This window comes from Hylobates moloch, unplaced genomic scaffold, assembly GCF_009828535.3.
Source record: "Hylobates moloch isolate HMO894 unplaced genomic scaffold, HMol_V3 SCAFFOLD_16, whole genome shotgun sequence".
Taxonomy (NCBI): Eukaryota; Metazoa; Chordata; class Mammalia; order Primates; family Hylobatidae; genus Hylobates; species Hylobates moloch.
Window position 1 is genome coordinate 2,625,972 of NW_026652291.1, and position 14,107 is coordinate 2,640,078.

The following is a 14,107-nucleotide window of genomic DNA, read 5'->3' on the forward strand; positions in this document are numbered from 1 at the left end:
GGGGGGGGGGGGGGGTCAAGGAAAGCCCCCTGGGAGGAGGAACAGCTGCAGATTTCCCACATGTGCTGAGGCTTCACTTTGAGAAGCTTTAGTTTCTTTGCTTCCAATTTTGACACTTCAGTCTTCCCAGTGAGGAAGGGCGAAGGTATCCTGGCATGCACCCCCTCCACCGCCCTGGGTCTAGGAGCAGAAACGTCAGGAGACTGGAACTGGCCCTGGGCAGGGGGCAGGGGCCCGGGGGAGCATCCCTCAAGGAATCCAGCGACATTTCATGTGAGCGGTAGTCCTTTCCCGACAGGCCCAGCAGCTCTGCACGTGATGGCCATGGAGCGAGAAGGGTGGGGCAACCGCTGGGTGAGGCCGTAGTCTGGCAGCTCTGTGGGGAGATCTGAGCAAGCGAGGGGCTTGGGTTAGCCTGGGGGCCGTGTGAGTGTGAGGGCAGTGTCTTCACTGGGGGCCGTGCGAGGGCGGCGTTTTCACTGGGGGCCGTGCGAGGGCGGCGTCTTCACTGGGGGCCGTGTGAGGGCGGCGTCTTCAGAGGATTTGTCTCAGGGTCCCAGCGGGTTGGGGACAGCTCTTTGTCCCTCATGTGCAGCGCAAGGGCCCTCTGGTTCGGGGATGAGCTAGAAGGAGGCCCACATCACCCCAGGGCCTTGCTGCACGAGGACCCAGGTGGAAGCACTGCCCAGCTGGAGCCCTGGTGCTCTGAGGGGTGTGCACAGCAGCAGAGGCAGAGGAGTCTTTGGACCAGCCCCCGAGGCTGCCCCAAGAGCGCGCTGTGCATGTGTGAGGCAGCTTCTCCGGGGGGCGCTCAAGCTGCTGGCTCTGTGGGCAGGGACGGGCTCAGGGCTGGCCTCGGGCTGCGCACATAGGAAGGGAGCCCAGGGGAGGGCCCCAGAGTGTTCCAGGCAAGTCTTTAGCCAAGGCCGTCAGCCCCTGTGAGCTGCTGGCTGTCCCGTCAGCCTCATGCTCTTGTCCTCCTTGCCACAGTGATCGTCCGTGCCGCCGACTGTAAGAAGGTCCACCAGATCGAGCTTGCTCCCAGGGAGAAGATCGTAATCCTCCTCTGTGGCCGGAACCACCACGTGCACCTCTGTCCGTGGGCGTCCCTGGATGGAGCGGAAGGCAGTTTTGACATCAAGCTTCCAGAAACCAAAGGCTGCCAGCTCATGGCCACGGCCACACTCAAGAGGAACTCTGGCACCTGCCTGTTTGTGGCCGTGAAACGGCTGATCCTTTGCTATGAGATCCAGAGAACGAAGCCATTCCACAGAAAGTTCAATGAGATTGTGGCTCCCGGCAGCGTGCAGTGCCTGGCGGTGCTCAGGGACAGGCTCTGTGTGGGCTACCCTTCTGGGTTCTGCCTGCTGAGCATCCAGGGGGACGGGCAGCCTCTAAACCTGGTAAATCCCAATGACCCCTCGCTTGCGTTCCTCTCACAACAGTCTTTTGATGCCCTTTGTGCTGTGGAGCTCGAAAGCGAGGAGTACCTGCTTTGCTTCAGCCACATGGGACTGTACGTGGACCCACAAGGCCGGAGGGCACGCGCGCAGGAGCTCATGTGGCCTGCGGCTCCTGTCGCCTGTAGTATGTATATGTTTTCTGTTGCATATCCCTGTTGCTGCTTTTCCCACCGACAGTCAGCATGTGTTCGATTTTGCTTTGGTTTGTCTTCCAGTCCCTTAGTTAAGTAGTCACAGAGCATTGGGAGAGGTGGGCCCCATGACAGCCCACAGCAGAGAGCATGGTTCAGATCTCACGTCTCAGACCAGCAGTAGGCGGGCTCAGCAGCCTCTCTCCCTGAGCGCATGGGGCCGGTTCTTCCAGAGGCCTCAGCGGAAGACCCCGTCGGCGGCCATAGGCCCTTGGGCAGAAGGGCTCCGCGAACTGAGAACGGGGCGTGGCATTCATCTTTCATTGAAAAGGCCTTCCTCGTGATAATACGGAAGCTTACACAGTAGTAAAGATAAGCTTGAGGGGTTTCGGTGGCCAGAAAATAATTCACCTCTGGTGGCTAAGTTACAGTCCCTCTAGGGACAAGTATTTTCTGAAAGTGGTAGGAGCTGTTTTTCAAACAGTTGGGTCACTTAATTCGCTTAGTTGGCGTGACTTTCTCTGTGAATGGTGGCGCTGGGGAAAAGTAGGACAAGTGGACACTTCCCAACTGGCCCACTGTCCGATTGCTTTTAAAACCTTAAACCGGGTGGAGAGCGGTGGCTCACACCTGTAATGCCAGCACTGTGCGAGGCTGAGGTAGGAGGCTCACTTGAGCTCAGAAGTTCGATTACCAGCCTCATCTCTACTAAATAACAAAACATGGCTCGCACCTGTAATCCCAGCACTTTGGGAGGCCAAGGCGGGTGGATCACGAGGTTAGGAGATCGAGACCATCCTGGCTAATAGGGTGGAAACCCCATCTCTACTAAAAATACAAAAAAATTAGCCGGGCATGGTGGCAGGCACCTGTAATCCCAGCTACTCAGGAGGCTGAGGCAGGAGAATCGCTTGAACCCAGGACACGGAGGTTGCAGTGAGCCGAGATCCCGTCACTGCACTCTAGCCTGGACAACAGAGTGAGACTCCGTCCCAAACAAACAATACTGGCCAGGCACGGTGCCACACGCCTGTAGTCCCAGCTACTCAGGAGGCTGAGGCAAGAGAATTGCTTGCACCCGGGACGCGGAGGTTGTAGTGAGCCGAGATCGTGCCACTGCACTCTAGCCTGGGCAACAGAGCGAGACTCCGTCTCAAAAACAAACTAGCCAGACACAGTGCCACATGCCTGTAGTCCCAGCTACTGGGGAGGCTGAGACAGGAGGATTGCTTGAGCCCAGGAGACGGAGGTTGCAGTGAGCCATGATCACACCATTACACTCTAGCCTGGGAGACAGAGTGAGACCCTGTCTCTTAAAACGGAAAGGAAATTTTAAACTTCAGAATCCCTCCATTTGATCTATCAGAGTAGTCTGCACCATCAAATCCACAGATCAAGAGGAGGCTGGGAGGAAGACGAGCCGGGCAGATGGGGGTAACGGGGCAAGAGGTGGGGAATTACGTTCTTATTCAGTTACCTGAAGCTAAACCCCTTTGCCCCATTGTCGGCCTTGCTGAGACGGCGCCATGCCCAGGGTGTCGTGGCTAGACACCAGGCCTGTGAGGTGCACAGCCAGCCTCCACCCATGGGCTTACTGCAGTGTGTCCCAGCTCCATCCCGATGGCCACACCACAGCAGACGTGTGTGGGCAGTGGGGCCGGGCCATGGGCCTGCAGTGAGGTGCAGGAAGGGGCCAGTCCCACTGCCTCAGCACCCCTTGTCCTGGACTCTTCCCCCCACCAACACCCCCTCTTCATAGGCAGCCAGCGCAGTGTTTAAAACCACACAGGATTTACGTCTTTGCAAAGCGTAACGTTGAAGAGGACCCAGCTCACTTAGTGCAATGTATTTATAATCCTGGCCACACGTGTCTGGCATAGACATCTGAAGTTCCTGGGTTCTCCACCTTGGTGGGACTCCTCTTCTGCGGGCACAGTGCAGATGCAGTTGAGTTTCAGAGCTGGTCAGAAATAATTCCATCACCTGTAGGATGCAGAACTGCTCATTCTGCGCCCTGTGCTAGTGGCCTGCATGGGTGGCCTCCCCTGCCCCTCCCCGTCCCTTAGGGCAGGTGTCATCGGCCCTGTTGGAGAGGAGGCAGCTGAAGGCCACAGGGGCCGCGTGCCCTCTATCAGTCACATGTCACATCTGTCAGGCTCCAGAGTCCGTGTTCCTTTCACTAGAATCTGTTTGACTAGAATCTTTTCACTGGGCATCTGTTTATCACGGAGTCAGCAAACTAGACTTCTTCCTGGTGCCTCGCAAGCGAATCCCCACATACTCGGTAGGCAGGGGCCTTCCCGGAAGCCGCTGTGTGGAGAGTGGTTCCCTGAAAGGCAGTTTCTGGGGCTGCTTTTGACGTGGGTCTCAGAGGTCTCACAGGTGCATCTGAAATGCTCCTTCAGAAACAGTTTGGTGACCAGGCCAGAATCTTGTGTCTTTTTTGCAAACCCTGTTTGATTTCCCTTTTTGTATTCAGAAGAAAAGTCCTGATCTTGTAGCCTGTTTGGAATCTGTGATAGACACAGAGCAGAAGGCTTTTAAAATGCATCTTCAGGCAGTGAGGTGTGTCATGATGCAGGATTAATCTTGAACTCTGGAGGCAGAAGAGCCAGGAACGAGCACTGAGCTGGAGCTCTCTTGCATTTGGGGCTTGCCGCCTCCCAGCTCTGCGTTTCTGCAAGCTGATGGCCAGGAGCCAAGCCACGCTGAGGGGCTGTGGGGGCAGTGAGCGTGACCCATGCAGAGGGACCGAGCGGTGGACGCTCACCGGTCGCGTGGCACAGCTCTGTCATTGCTCTTCTAAATGTGGAGAAAGCCCCTTAAACTCCAAATGGCCAAAGGCTTTGCAGTCCTTGGTCTCACATCCGTGGCACCTTGGGTGGAGTTGCTTCTGTAAGCCAACAGACGAGCAGGTGAGGAGCACAGCGCGGACCCCAGAGCTCCCTGCAGGACGCCCTTACCCTCGCTTGCATATGCCCTCAGACCAGGCTGCAGAGGGGCCTCCCACGCCCCCATAGCCCGGGTTCCAGGGTCATTAGTGTGGAGGGCAGACAGGCAGGGTGGTTGCCCAGAGGTCAGCAGTGGTTTCTGTGTGGTCTTTAATACCTACCTGGAAACCGGACTTGCCGTCTCCTATGGAAGAATTAGCCTCACCATCCTGAACAGTCGGCCCCTACCTGAACTTCCAGAGTGTTGAGCCTGAATTAGTAGCTTTCAGGATAATCACATCTCATGAAAGCTAAATGAAAAACCAGACTTTTAAAAGTCACCTTCAACATCTATACTATAGTATTCAAAATATTAGTTATGGAAGTGATGGTGGAGCATTTAAACATCGATTGTGTTTGTTTAAACTTTGAAATGAAGATGAATTCCAGAGTGGGAACGTGAAGTCTTTGGTGACGTGAGCCAGCTGAGGGCAGTGCTGCCGCCTCTGCACTTGTTCAAGTGCCAAGGCATGGCCTCCGGCCCGAGGGCAGGTGAGTTCCTGAGCCACTGTGGCTCACCCCGCCCTGCTCCGTCTGCGCTAGGTTGCAGCCCCACGCACGTCACGGTGTACAGCGAGTATGGCGTGGACGTCTTTGATGTACGCACCATGGAGTGGGTGCAGACCATCGGTCTGCGGAGGGTAAGGCGGTCTCGGCGCCCTCCTGTGCGGGTGGGCTTCTCCCGGTGCGGGCGGGCTCCTCCCAGTGCAGTCTGCGGGTGGCCGCGCTTACTGTCCCTCCCTGGTTTCCAATCCAGATAAGGCCCCTGAACTCTGAAGGCACCCTCAACCTCCTCAACTGCGAGCCTCCACGCTTGATCTACTTCAAGAGCAAGTTCTCGGGTGAGCCTTCCTCTGCGCTGGGAGTGGAGGGAAGTCGGAGGGGCGTGTGCCCTGGCCCCGCAGCACCGTCACCGCGCGCTCTGCTTCCGCAGGAGCGGTTCTCAACGTGCCGGACACCTCCGACAACAGCAAGAAGCAGATGCTGCGCACCAGGAGCAAAAGGCGGTTCGTCTTCAAGGTCCCAGAGGAAGAGAGACTGCAGCAGAGGCGGTAGGAGCGGGGCCTCACGGGGCCTGCCGGGCCTCGCTCTAGGGAGGGGCCAAGAGGATTCTCACATATCCACGAATCTCAAAAGTGTGTCCTTTCCCCAGAGAGATGCTTAGAGACCCAGAATTGAGATCCAAAATGATCTCCAACCCAACCAACTTCAACCACGTGGCTCACATGGGCCCAGGCGACGGCATGCAGGTGCTCATGGACCTGCCTCTGGTGCGTGCACGGTCAGGATGGGGCGGGCAGGGCACCCCATCCCCTCCTCCCCACTCGGGCAGCCGTGTTGGCGAAGACCGTCCCAAAGGCAGTGCCCGCGAGGCTGGCACTGTGCTCTGACCCGGTGCTCCTGCCACACAAGCCCGTCTCCGTGAAGCTCTGTTCACGAGCACTTTCCGTGTCGCCAGGCCTCGTGTGCAGGCCTCGGGCCGCCCTGGGCAGTGGTGCTACAGGTACTTGGGAGAGTCCACCACGTTTCGGCCTGTGAGGGCTTCCGAAGGATGTTTGCCATCAGGTGGTGATTTCTCAGTAACACCTTCATACCAACAGATAGCACACTTTCTCTTTTTTACTTAAGAAGTATGTTTTTGGCCGGGCACGGTGGCTCACGCCTGTAATCCCAGCACTTTGGGAGGCCGAGGCGGGCGGATCACGAGGTCAGGAGATCGAGACCATCCTGGCTAACATGGTGAAACCCCGTCTCTACTAAAAATACAAAAAGGAATTAGTCAGGTGTGGCGGCGGGCACCTGTATAGTCCCAGCTACTCGGGAGGCTGAGGCAGGAGAATGGTGTGAACCTGGGAGGCGGAGCTTGCAGTGAGCCGAGATTGCACCACTGCACACCAGCCTGAGTGACAGAGCAAGACTCCATCTTCAAAAAAAAATTATGTTTTTTAGGCTGGGTGTGGTGGCCCATGCCTCTTAATTCCAGCACTTTGGGAGGCCACAGCGAGTGGATCACCTGAGGTCAGGAGTTTGAGACCAGCCTGGCCAACATGGAGAAACCCTGTCTCTACTAAATTACAAAAATAAGCTGGGCGTGGTGGTGGGCACCTGTAATCCCACCTACTCAGGAGGCTGAGGCAGGAGAATTGCTTGAACCCAGGAGGCAGAGGTTGCAGTGAGCCAAGATTGCGTCATTGCACTCCGGCCTGGGGGACAGAGCAAGACTCAGTCTCAAACAAAGAAACAAAGTATGCTTTTTATAAAGGATTTGACCTGGCCTAAAGTTGCTATTGCCAGTTCTTAGTTCCAGACTGTCCAGAGCCCTTGTCCAGTCCAGAGAGCCCTCCTGGTCCCCATTTTGCTCATCAAGGTCACGAGGCCACAGCTGCCGTAGGTTGCACAAACTTTGCAGCCGGCCCTGCTGGGTGTCAACCAAGCATGCTCATGTGTTGCGATCTCTGCCCAGAATGCTGTGCCCCCCTCCCAGGAGGAAAGGCCAGGCCCCGCCCCCACCAACCTGGCTCGACAGCCTCCATCCAGGAACAAGCCCTACATCTCGTGGCCCTCATCAGGTACAGAGGAATCGTGGCCCCTGCAGCCCTGGGGGAGGTGGGGGGCAGGGGGTGCTGGAATGGGGAGACCCCTGGCATTTGATTCCGTTCTTGACTTTCTCCCTAAGAGGAAAGCTGTCCTTGTTCTGTAGGTGGATCGGAGCCTGGTGTGACCGTGCCTCTGAGAAGTATGTCCGATCCAGACCAGGACTTTGACAAAGAGGTGAGACTTGCCCAGGTCCAGTGCTGAGGCTGTGAGCTACCACTGCAGGAGGAAAAGCAGCCCGAAGATCTGGGGCCCTGGGTGGTGTCACAGCCCTTCTGGAGCACCCCACTTGTGTGAGGGTGATGGGGGGTGCAGGGGTGGCCGTCTCCTCCTCCAGGAGGCCTGTGCATCAGTCTCTTGGTCAGACCCCAAGCTCCTTTGGGAACGCTGACTAGGGACCGGGCTGTCACACTGCCCCACGAGGAACGGAAGCTTTCCCGCCAACCTGCCTCCTTCCTCTGGACTCCCTGTGTTGTTTTATGTACTTCAGCGCAATACGTGGCAGTCTCTTCGGTCTGGGCTTCCACATTGGTCTGTCTTCTGCCCCTCCCCTGGGATGGCGCTTGGGGTCAGAGTGTGGGGACCACCTCCAGGACAAGTCCCACTCTGGCTGGCAGCGTTCTTGTGCGCAGCTTAGCCACACTGCTCTGGCCTCAGTTTCCCCTGTGCAGAATGGGGATGAGAATGCAGTTGAGGGAGGTGGGGAGCTGCAGTGCTGAAGGCTGAGGAGTGAGCTGAGGGCTTAGCCCCGGCGCTATCCTTGGAGGGAGGGATGCAGGGATGCAGGCGGAGGGGCCATGCTCATTTCTCCACCACACATCTCAGCCCCAGCACTGAGATGTTTTAACGTCAGCTGCCGAAAGGACGCGCAGATGCCTGGCACATGTTGCTGGTTCTGCCAAGGTCAGCGTCTCTTCCTCTGGAAGTCCTTTGTCTTTTCTGTCCTTTGTCCATCCTGCTCTTCCACCCTTTATTCTGCAGCAGGCCCCCAGCCTGTCTTTGTCTGGTCGGACAGTCACATTTTTGTGGCAAGCACTGCTGTTACTTTACAGAATGCTGCTGAGTTTGAGTTTGCCCGCTGTTTCCTGGTCATGAGATTTGCAGTGTGTCTTAGGCTGTCACACTATATAGAGGACATGGTGTCCCTCTTAGGGTACTGTGTCCTGAGGCAGCCAGTGCCTGTCTCATCTGCATGACCTTGTTTGTTCTTTTAAATTTAAGTGAAATTCACAAAACAACTATTTTTTTGTTTTTTTTTATTTTTTATTTTCGTGATAATACAGAGGCAGGGTCTCACTTTGTTGCCCAGGCTGGTCTCCCAACTCCTGGGCTCAAGCTGTCCTCCTACCTCGGCCTCCCAAAGTGCTCAGATTACAGGCGTGAGCCAGCACACCGGGCCCAAAATAACTACTTTAAAGTTACTTTAAACTACTCAGTGACATTTAGTACATCCATAGAGATGCACAGTCACCACCTCTTTCTCATTCAGAAACATTTCCACTCCAGCTGGGCGCCACGGTTCACGTCTGTAGTGCCAGCTACTAGTGAAGCTGAGGTGGAAGGATCGCCTGAGGAGTTCAAGGCCAGCCTGGGCAGTGTAGTGAGATCTTGTCTCTAAAACATAATAAAAAAGACATTTTCATCATTTCAAAATAAACCCCTGCCCTTTCAGCACTCTCTCCCTGTCCCTCCCTCCCCTCAGCACCTGGGCAGCCAGTGATTTTCTGTGATTTCCCCGTTCTGGACATTTCGTGGAAATAGAATGCCCAGCCTCTCGTATAGAAATGTGTTTTGACCTTTTGTGCTTAGCTTTCACCTGGCATACTGTTTTGTGGCTCACCCCCGTTGTAGCATGTATCAGTGTTGGCGTTTCTATTGCTAAATAATATTCTCTTGCATGGATAGACCACAGTTTGTTTTCCCATTCTTCCCCTGAGGGACATTTGGGCTGTTTCTGTCCTTCAGCTGTTCTGAATGGTGCTGCTGTGAACATGTGTGCACACATATGTGTTTCTTTTTTTTTCTTTTTTTTTTTTTTTTTTTTGAGACGGAGTCTTGCTCTGTCCCCCAGGCTGGAGTGCAGTGGCGCAATCTCAGCTCACTGCAAGCTCCGCCTCCCGGGTTCACGCCATTCTCCTGCCTCAGCCTCCCGAGTAGCTGGGACTACAGGCGCCCGCCAACACGTCCGGCTAATTTTTTGTATTTTTAGTAGAGACGGGGTTTCACCGTGTTAGCCAGGATGGTCTCGATCTCCTGACCTCGTGATCCACCCGCCTCGGCCTCCCAAAGTGCTGGGATTACAGGCTTGAGCCACCGCGCCCGGCCTACACATATGTGTTTGAGTGCCTGTTTTCACATTCAGGTTTATGCCTGTGAGTGGGATTGCTGGATTTATGTGGTAATTCTATGTTTAACTTTTTGAGAAACCACCAAATTGTTTTCTGCAGCAGTTGTACCATTTTACATTCCACCAGCAATGTCAGGGTTCTCATATCTCCACATCCTCACCAATACTTGTTCTTGTTTTTCTTCTTTTTAATAGTCGTCCTAGTGGCTATCAAGTAGTACCTGATTGTGGTTTTGATTTGCATTCCCTAAAGACTTATGTTGAGCATCTTTGCATATGCTTGTTGGCCATTTCCATACCACCTTTAGAGAAATGTCTACTCAAGGCCTTTGCCCATTTTTGAAGTGGGTGGTTTGTCCTTTTGTGGCTGGGTTGTAGGAGCTCCTGGCATGTTCTGAATACCAGGCTCTTGTGAGAGATGCGATGTGCAGATGTCTTCTCTTGTGCTCTGGGTTGTCATCGTTTACATTCCTCATAATTAATGTCTTTTTCTTTTTTTTTTTGGAGACAGTCTCACTCTGTTGCCTAGGCTGGAGTGCAGTGGCACGATCTTGGCTCACTGCAACCTTTGTTTCCTGGGTTCAAGTGATTCTCATGCCTCAGCCTCCCAAGTAGCTGGGACTACAGGTGCCTGCCACCACACCTGACTGATTTTTGTATTTTTAGTAGAGGTGGGGTTTCACCACGTTGGCCAGGCTGGTCTCAAACTCCTGACCTCAAATGATCCGCCCACTTTGGCCTCCCAAAGTGCTGGGATTACAGGTGTGAGCCACTGTACCTGGCCTAGTACAGCCATCTTAGTATTTTTACTCCACGAACATGAGATGTGTTCCATTTATTTAAGCTATTTTTTCAGCGATGTTTTGTAATTTATAGCGTACACATTTTTCACTTCTCTGGTTAAACTATTCCTAGCTCTTCTTTTCGATGCTGTTGTAAATTGAATTTTTGTTTCAGTTTCCTTTTCAGTGTGTTCATTTCTAGTGTATAGAAATACAACTGACTTGTGTGTGTTGATCTTATACCTTATAACTTTGCTGAATTTATTTTTTTGTGGACTTTTCTTTGGGATTTTCTATGTGTATAATCATGTCATCTGCAAACAGACATAGCTTTACTTCCTTTCTAACTTGGAATCCTTTTTCTTTCTTTTTCTTCCCTGATTGCTCTGGCTAGAACCTCTAGTCCCATGTTGAATAGCAGTGGTGAAAGCAGGCATCCTTCTCTTGTTGCTGATTTTTTTTTTTTTTTTTTTTTGGGAGACAGAGTCTTGCTCTGTAGCCCAGGCTGGAATGCAGTGATGTGATCTCGGCTCACTGCAAGCTCCGCCTCCTGGGTTCACGCCATTATCCTGCCTCAGCCTCCCGAGTAGCTGGGACTACAGGCACCCGCCACCACGCCTGGCTAATTTTTTTTTGTATTTTTAATAGAGACAGGGTTTCACCGTGTTAGGATGGTCTCGATCTCCTGACCTTGTGATCTGCCCACCTTGGCCTCCCAAAGTGCTGGGATTACAGGTGTGAGCCACCACACCTGGCCTGTGGCTGATCTTAAGGAAAAATTTTGTCTCTCACTGTTGAGTATGGTTAGCTGTTTTATTTTGTTGAGGAAGTTACCCTCTATTCCTAGTGCTTTTCTCAGGAAAGAGTGTCGTGTTTGTGACTTTGACTGCTTGGTTGCAGGTGCACACCACTGTGCCCAGCTGATTTTTGTTTTGTGACAGTCTCGCTCTGTCGCCCAGGCTGGAGTGCAGTGGTGCAGTCTCGGCTCACTGCAAGCTCCGCCTCCCGGGTTCATGCCATTCTCCTGCCTCAGCCTCCCCAGCAGCTGGGACTACAGGTGCATGCTGCCACGCCCGGCTAATTTTTTGTATTTTTAGTAGAGATGGGGTTTCACCATGTTAGCCAGGATGGTCTCAAGCTCCTGACCTTGTGATCCACCTGCCTCGGCCTCCCAAAGTGCTGGGATTACAGGTGTGAGCCACCACGCCCGGCCTGATTTTTTGTATTTTCAGTAGAGATGGGGTTTTACCATGTTGGCCAGGCTGGTCTCAAACTCCTGACCTCAAGTGCGATCCACCCACCTTGGCCTCCCAAAGTGCTGGGATTACAGGCAGGAGCCACCGCGTCCGGCCCCATCTGATTTCTTTACTGCAGAGTTGCTGTCTTTTGTAGTGATAATCACCGTGTTTTATTTTTGAGTGGCGTTAGACATCAGTTTGTGACTCTCACCAGCAAGCCTCAGGCCCCCACGAATCGCTGGTGTAGAGCGTGTGTTTTCATAACACCAAAGGAGAAGAGCAGTTGCCACAGTTGTCCCTGAGCAAACATTTGCATCCAGCTGGGCGCGTGTGCCTCCCCAGGCTAGGGCAGCGGGTGCTCACCCTGCCCTCTTCCTGTTCACAGCCTGATTCGGACTCCACCAAACACTCAACTCCATCAAATAGCTCCAACCCCAGCGGCCCACCGAGCCCCAACTCCCCCCACAGGAGCCAGCTCCCCCTCGAAGGCCTGGAGCAGCCGGCCTGTGACACCTGAAGCCGCCAGCTCGCCGCAGGGGCCAGGGAGCTGGGGATGGCCTCCAGCGTCAGTGCCAAGACTGAGCGGGCCCTCCAGTGTTGTCCAAGGAAATGTAGAATCACTTTGTAGATACGGAGATGAAGACAAATCTTTATTATAATATTGATCAGTTTTATGCCGCATTGTTCGTGGCAGTAGACCACATCTGTTCGTCTGCACAGCTGTGAGGCGACACTGTTCCGTCTGCACATGAAGGACCCCCATACAGCCTGTCTCCCACCCATGACAACCCGAGAAGGCATATGGGGCCCTGCCAACGCCACTTCCTCAGCAGAAACCCGTCATGACGCGGCTGCTTCGGAAGCAGACATCTGGGAACACAGCCTCAGTACCCAGTCTTTTCCCTAGTTCCTGAAACTTTCCTAGAACCTTAGGAGAATAGTAGGAGGTCATATAGCATTCCCAGTGTCACTAGAATTTTGAAGACAGAGGAAAGTGGAGGTTAGTTTGTGGCCTTTTTTTCATTTAGCCATTGCATAGTCAGCTGCAGAAGTCCTGCTGACCACCTAGTCATGGACAGAGGCCCGGGACCAGTGACACCCTGCGTCCCTGTGTGCATTAAGTTCATTCTGGGTCGCAGCCATACTACTGTGAAGTCAGCTGTGCTCTCTGCTTTCCACTCGCTTCTACGGCTTCCACCTCCTGCCATAAACCCAGCGAGTGTTGTGGTGCAGGCAGGCCCTGTGGCCTGCTGGGCTGAGAGAAGTCAGAGCCCCAGGGCGCCACGAAGCAGCCACTGGGATACCCCACCCTGCCGCCCCCTCAACCAGTCCTGCCCCCGCATGGAGCCCCCGTGATTAGTAGCCTGTATGATCATGTAGACCCACCCAACACACTCCTGCACACTGGCCCCAGTCCACGGCACGTGGATTTCACCTCACCCTTCTTTGTACCAGATGTTGAGTGACCAGCTCTGTGGCCCTGTGTCGTCAGAGGCTTGTGATTAACTGTGGCAGCAGACACAGCTTGTCCACAGCTTGGGCCAGGCTTCCCCTGTCCTCCCACCGGTCGGCTGCTTGGCAAGGCTGTTCAGGACCTGCACTTCCCCAAGCCGGCACTGAGTGGCCCAGCACCGCCTAGCCCTGCCACCCCACTGCCCTCCTGGGTCTTCTGCTGGATGGGCACCTGGGGGGTTCTGGTTTTTACTTTTTTAATGTAAGTCTGAGTCTTTGTAATTATTGAATCGTGAGAACATTTTTGAACAATTTACCTGTCAATAAAGCAGAAGACGGCAGTTTTAAAGGTCCTAGTGGTCCGTCTGGATGTGATAACATATCACCCATGTGTCTGGGCCCCAGAAGTGCCTGAGCTCCAAAAGGCAGTGAAGGAGCCACCTTGCCAGCAGAAGCTATTCACCAGCGGAAGCTATTCTGGGTAATGCACTCGGAGGTCACACAAAAGGCTGCTGTTGAGGTGTTCAGCCTGAGCAGAGGGCATCCTTGGGGCAGGGGTGAAGGGTGGGAGGAGGGTGGCATGCCTGTGAGCCCAGCCAGGCAGTGCCAGGGCCCCAGAGGGAGCTGCCCAGGAAGGTCTGCCTGCCCACACCCATACACGCTAACCCCGCCAGCAGCCCCAAGGGACAGGATGGAGCAGGCCAGAGGCCCCAGGAAGAGGCAGGAGCTCTCAGGGAGACCTGGGCCAGGGTGAGTGGTCCCTGGTTGAGGGAATGCTCGGAGTCAGTTTCCCGAGTTATGCAGGGAGTTGGCTTCTGTTTGCCACTCACTGAGACCTGGTTGTCCTTGGTAGGACAAGGGCAGTGACGGCCCCTGCAGAAGAGTGTGGACCTGGGAGAAGACTGCAAGCCAGGACAGGCAGCCCAGCACCCAGCAGGGGCACTTGGGACCTTGCAGCTCTGTGCCAGGCAGCATGGCCTGGGCTGCTGCTGCAGCAAGCAGCTCCCCTGGAAGCCCAGAGCATCTCCTTCCACAGCCCACACCAGGGGCAGGTCCCTGCCAGCACAGTCGTATCTATGACGGGCGAGCAGTGGGCGGCAGGTGGTGTC

At 54.4% G+C, this 14,107-nt stretch overlaps 1 protein-coding gene across 3 annotated transcripts in view; it reads left to right on the plus strand.

The window, feature by feature from the left end:
• Nucleotides 1–13,347, plus strand: part of CDC42BPB (CDC42 binding protein kinase beta) — a 132,184-nt gene extending 118,837 nt beyond the window's left edge. For 2 of the 3 annotated variants that reach the window (XM_032180540.2, XM_032180541.2), the window contains 8 exons: nucleotides 991–1,587; nucleotides 5,128–5,225; nucleotides 5,342–5,426; nucleotides 5,519–5,636; nucleotides 5,738–5,855; nucleotides 7,049–7,154; nucleotides 7,286–7,356; nucleotides 11,932–13,347. In XM_032180540.2, coding sequence (XP_032036431.1) covers nucleotides 991–1,587; nucleotides 5,128–5,225; nucleotides 5,342–5,426; nucleotides 5,519–5,636; nucleotides 5,738–5,855; nucleotides 7,049–7,154; nucleotides 7,286–7,356; nucleotides 11,932–12,063 — 1,325 coding nt within the window. In that variant the 3' untranslated portion in view covers nucleotides 12,064–13,347. Of the gene's footprint in view, nucleotides 1–990; nucleotides 1,588–5,127; nucleotides 5,226–5,341; nucleotides 5,427–5,518; nucleotides 5,637–5,737; nucleotides 5,856–7,048; nucleotides 7,155–7,285; nucleotides 7,357–11,931 lie in introns of those variants that run through there. The other variant, XR_004252812.3, reaches the window with a different exon arrangement.
• Nucleotides 13,348–14,107: the final 760 nt, after the last annotated feature.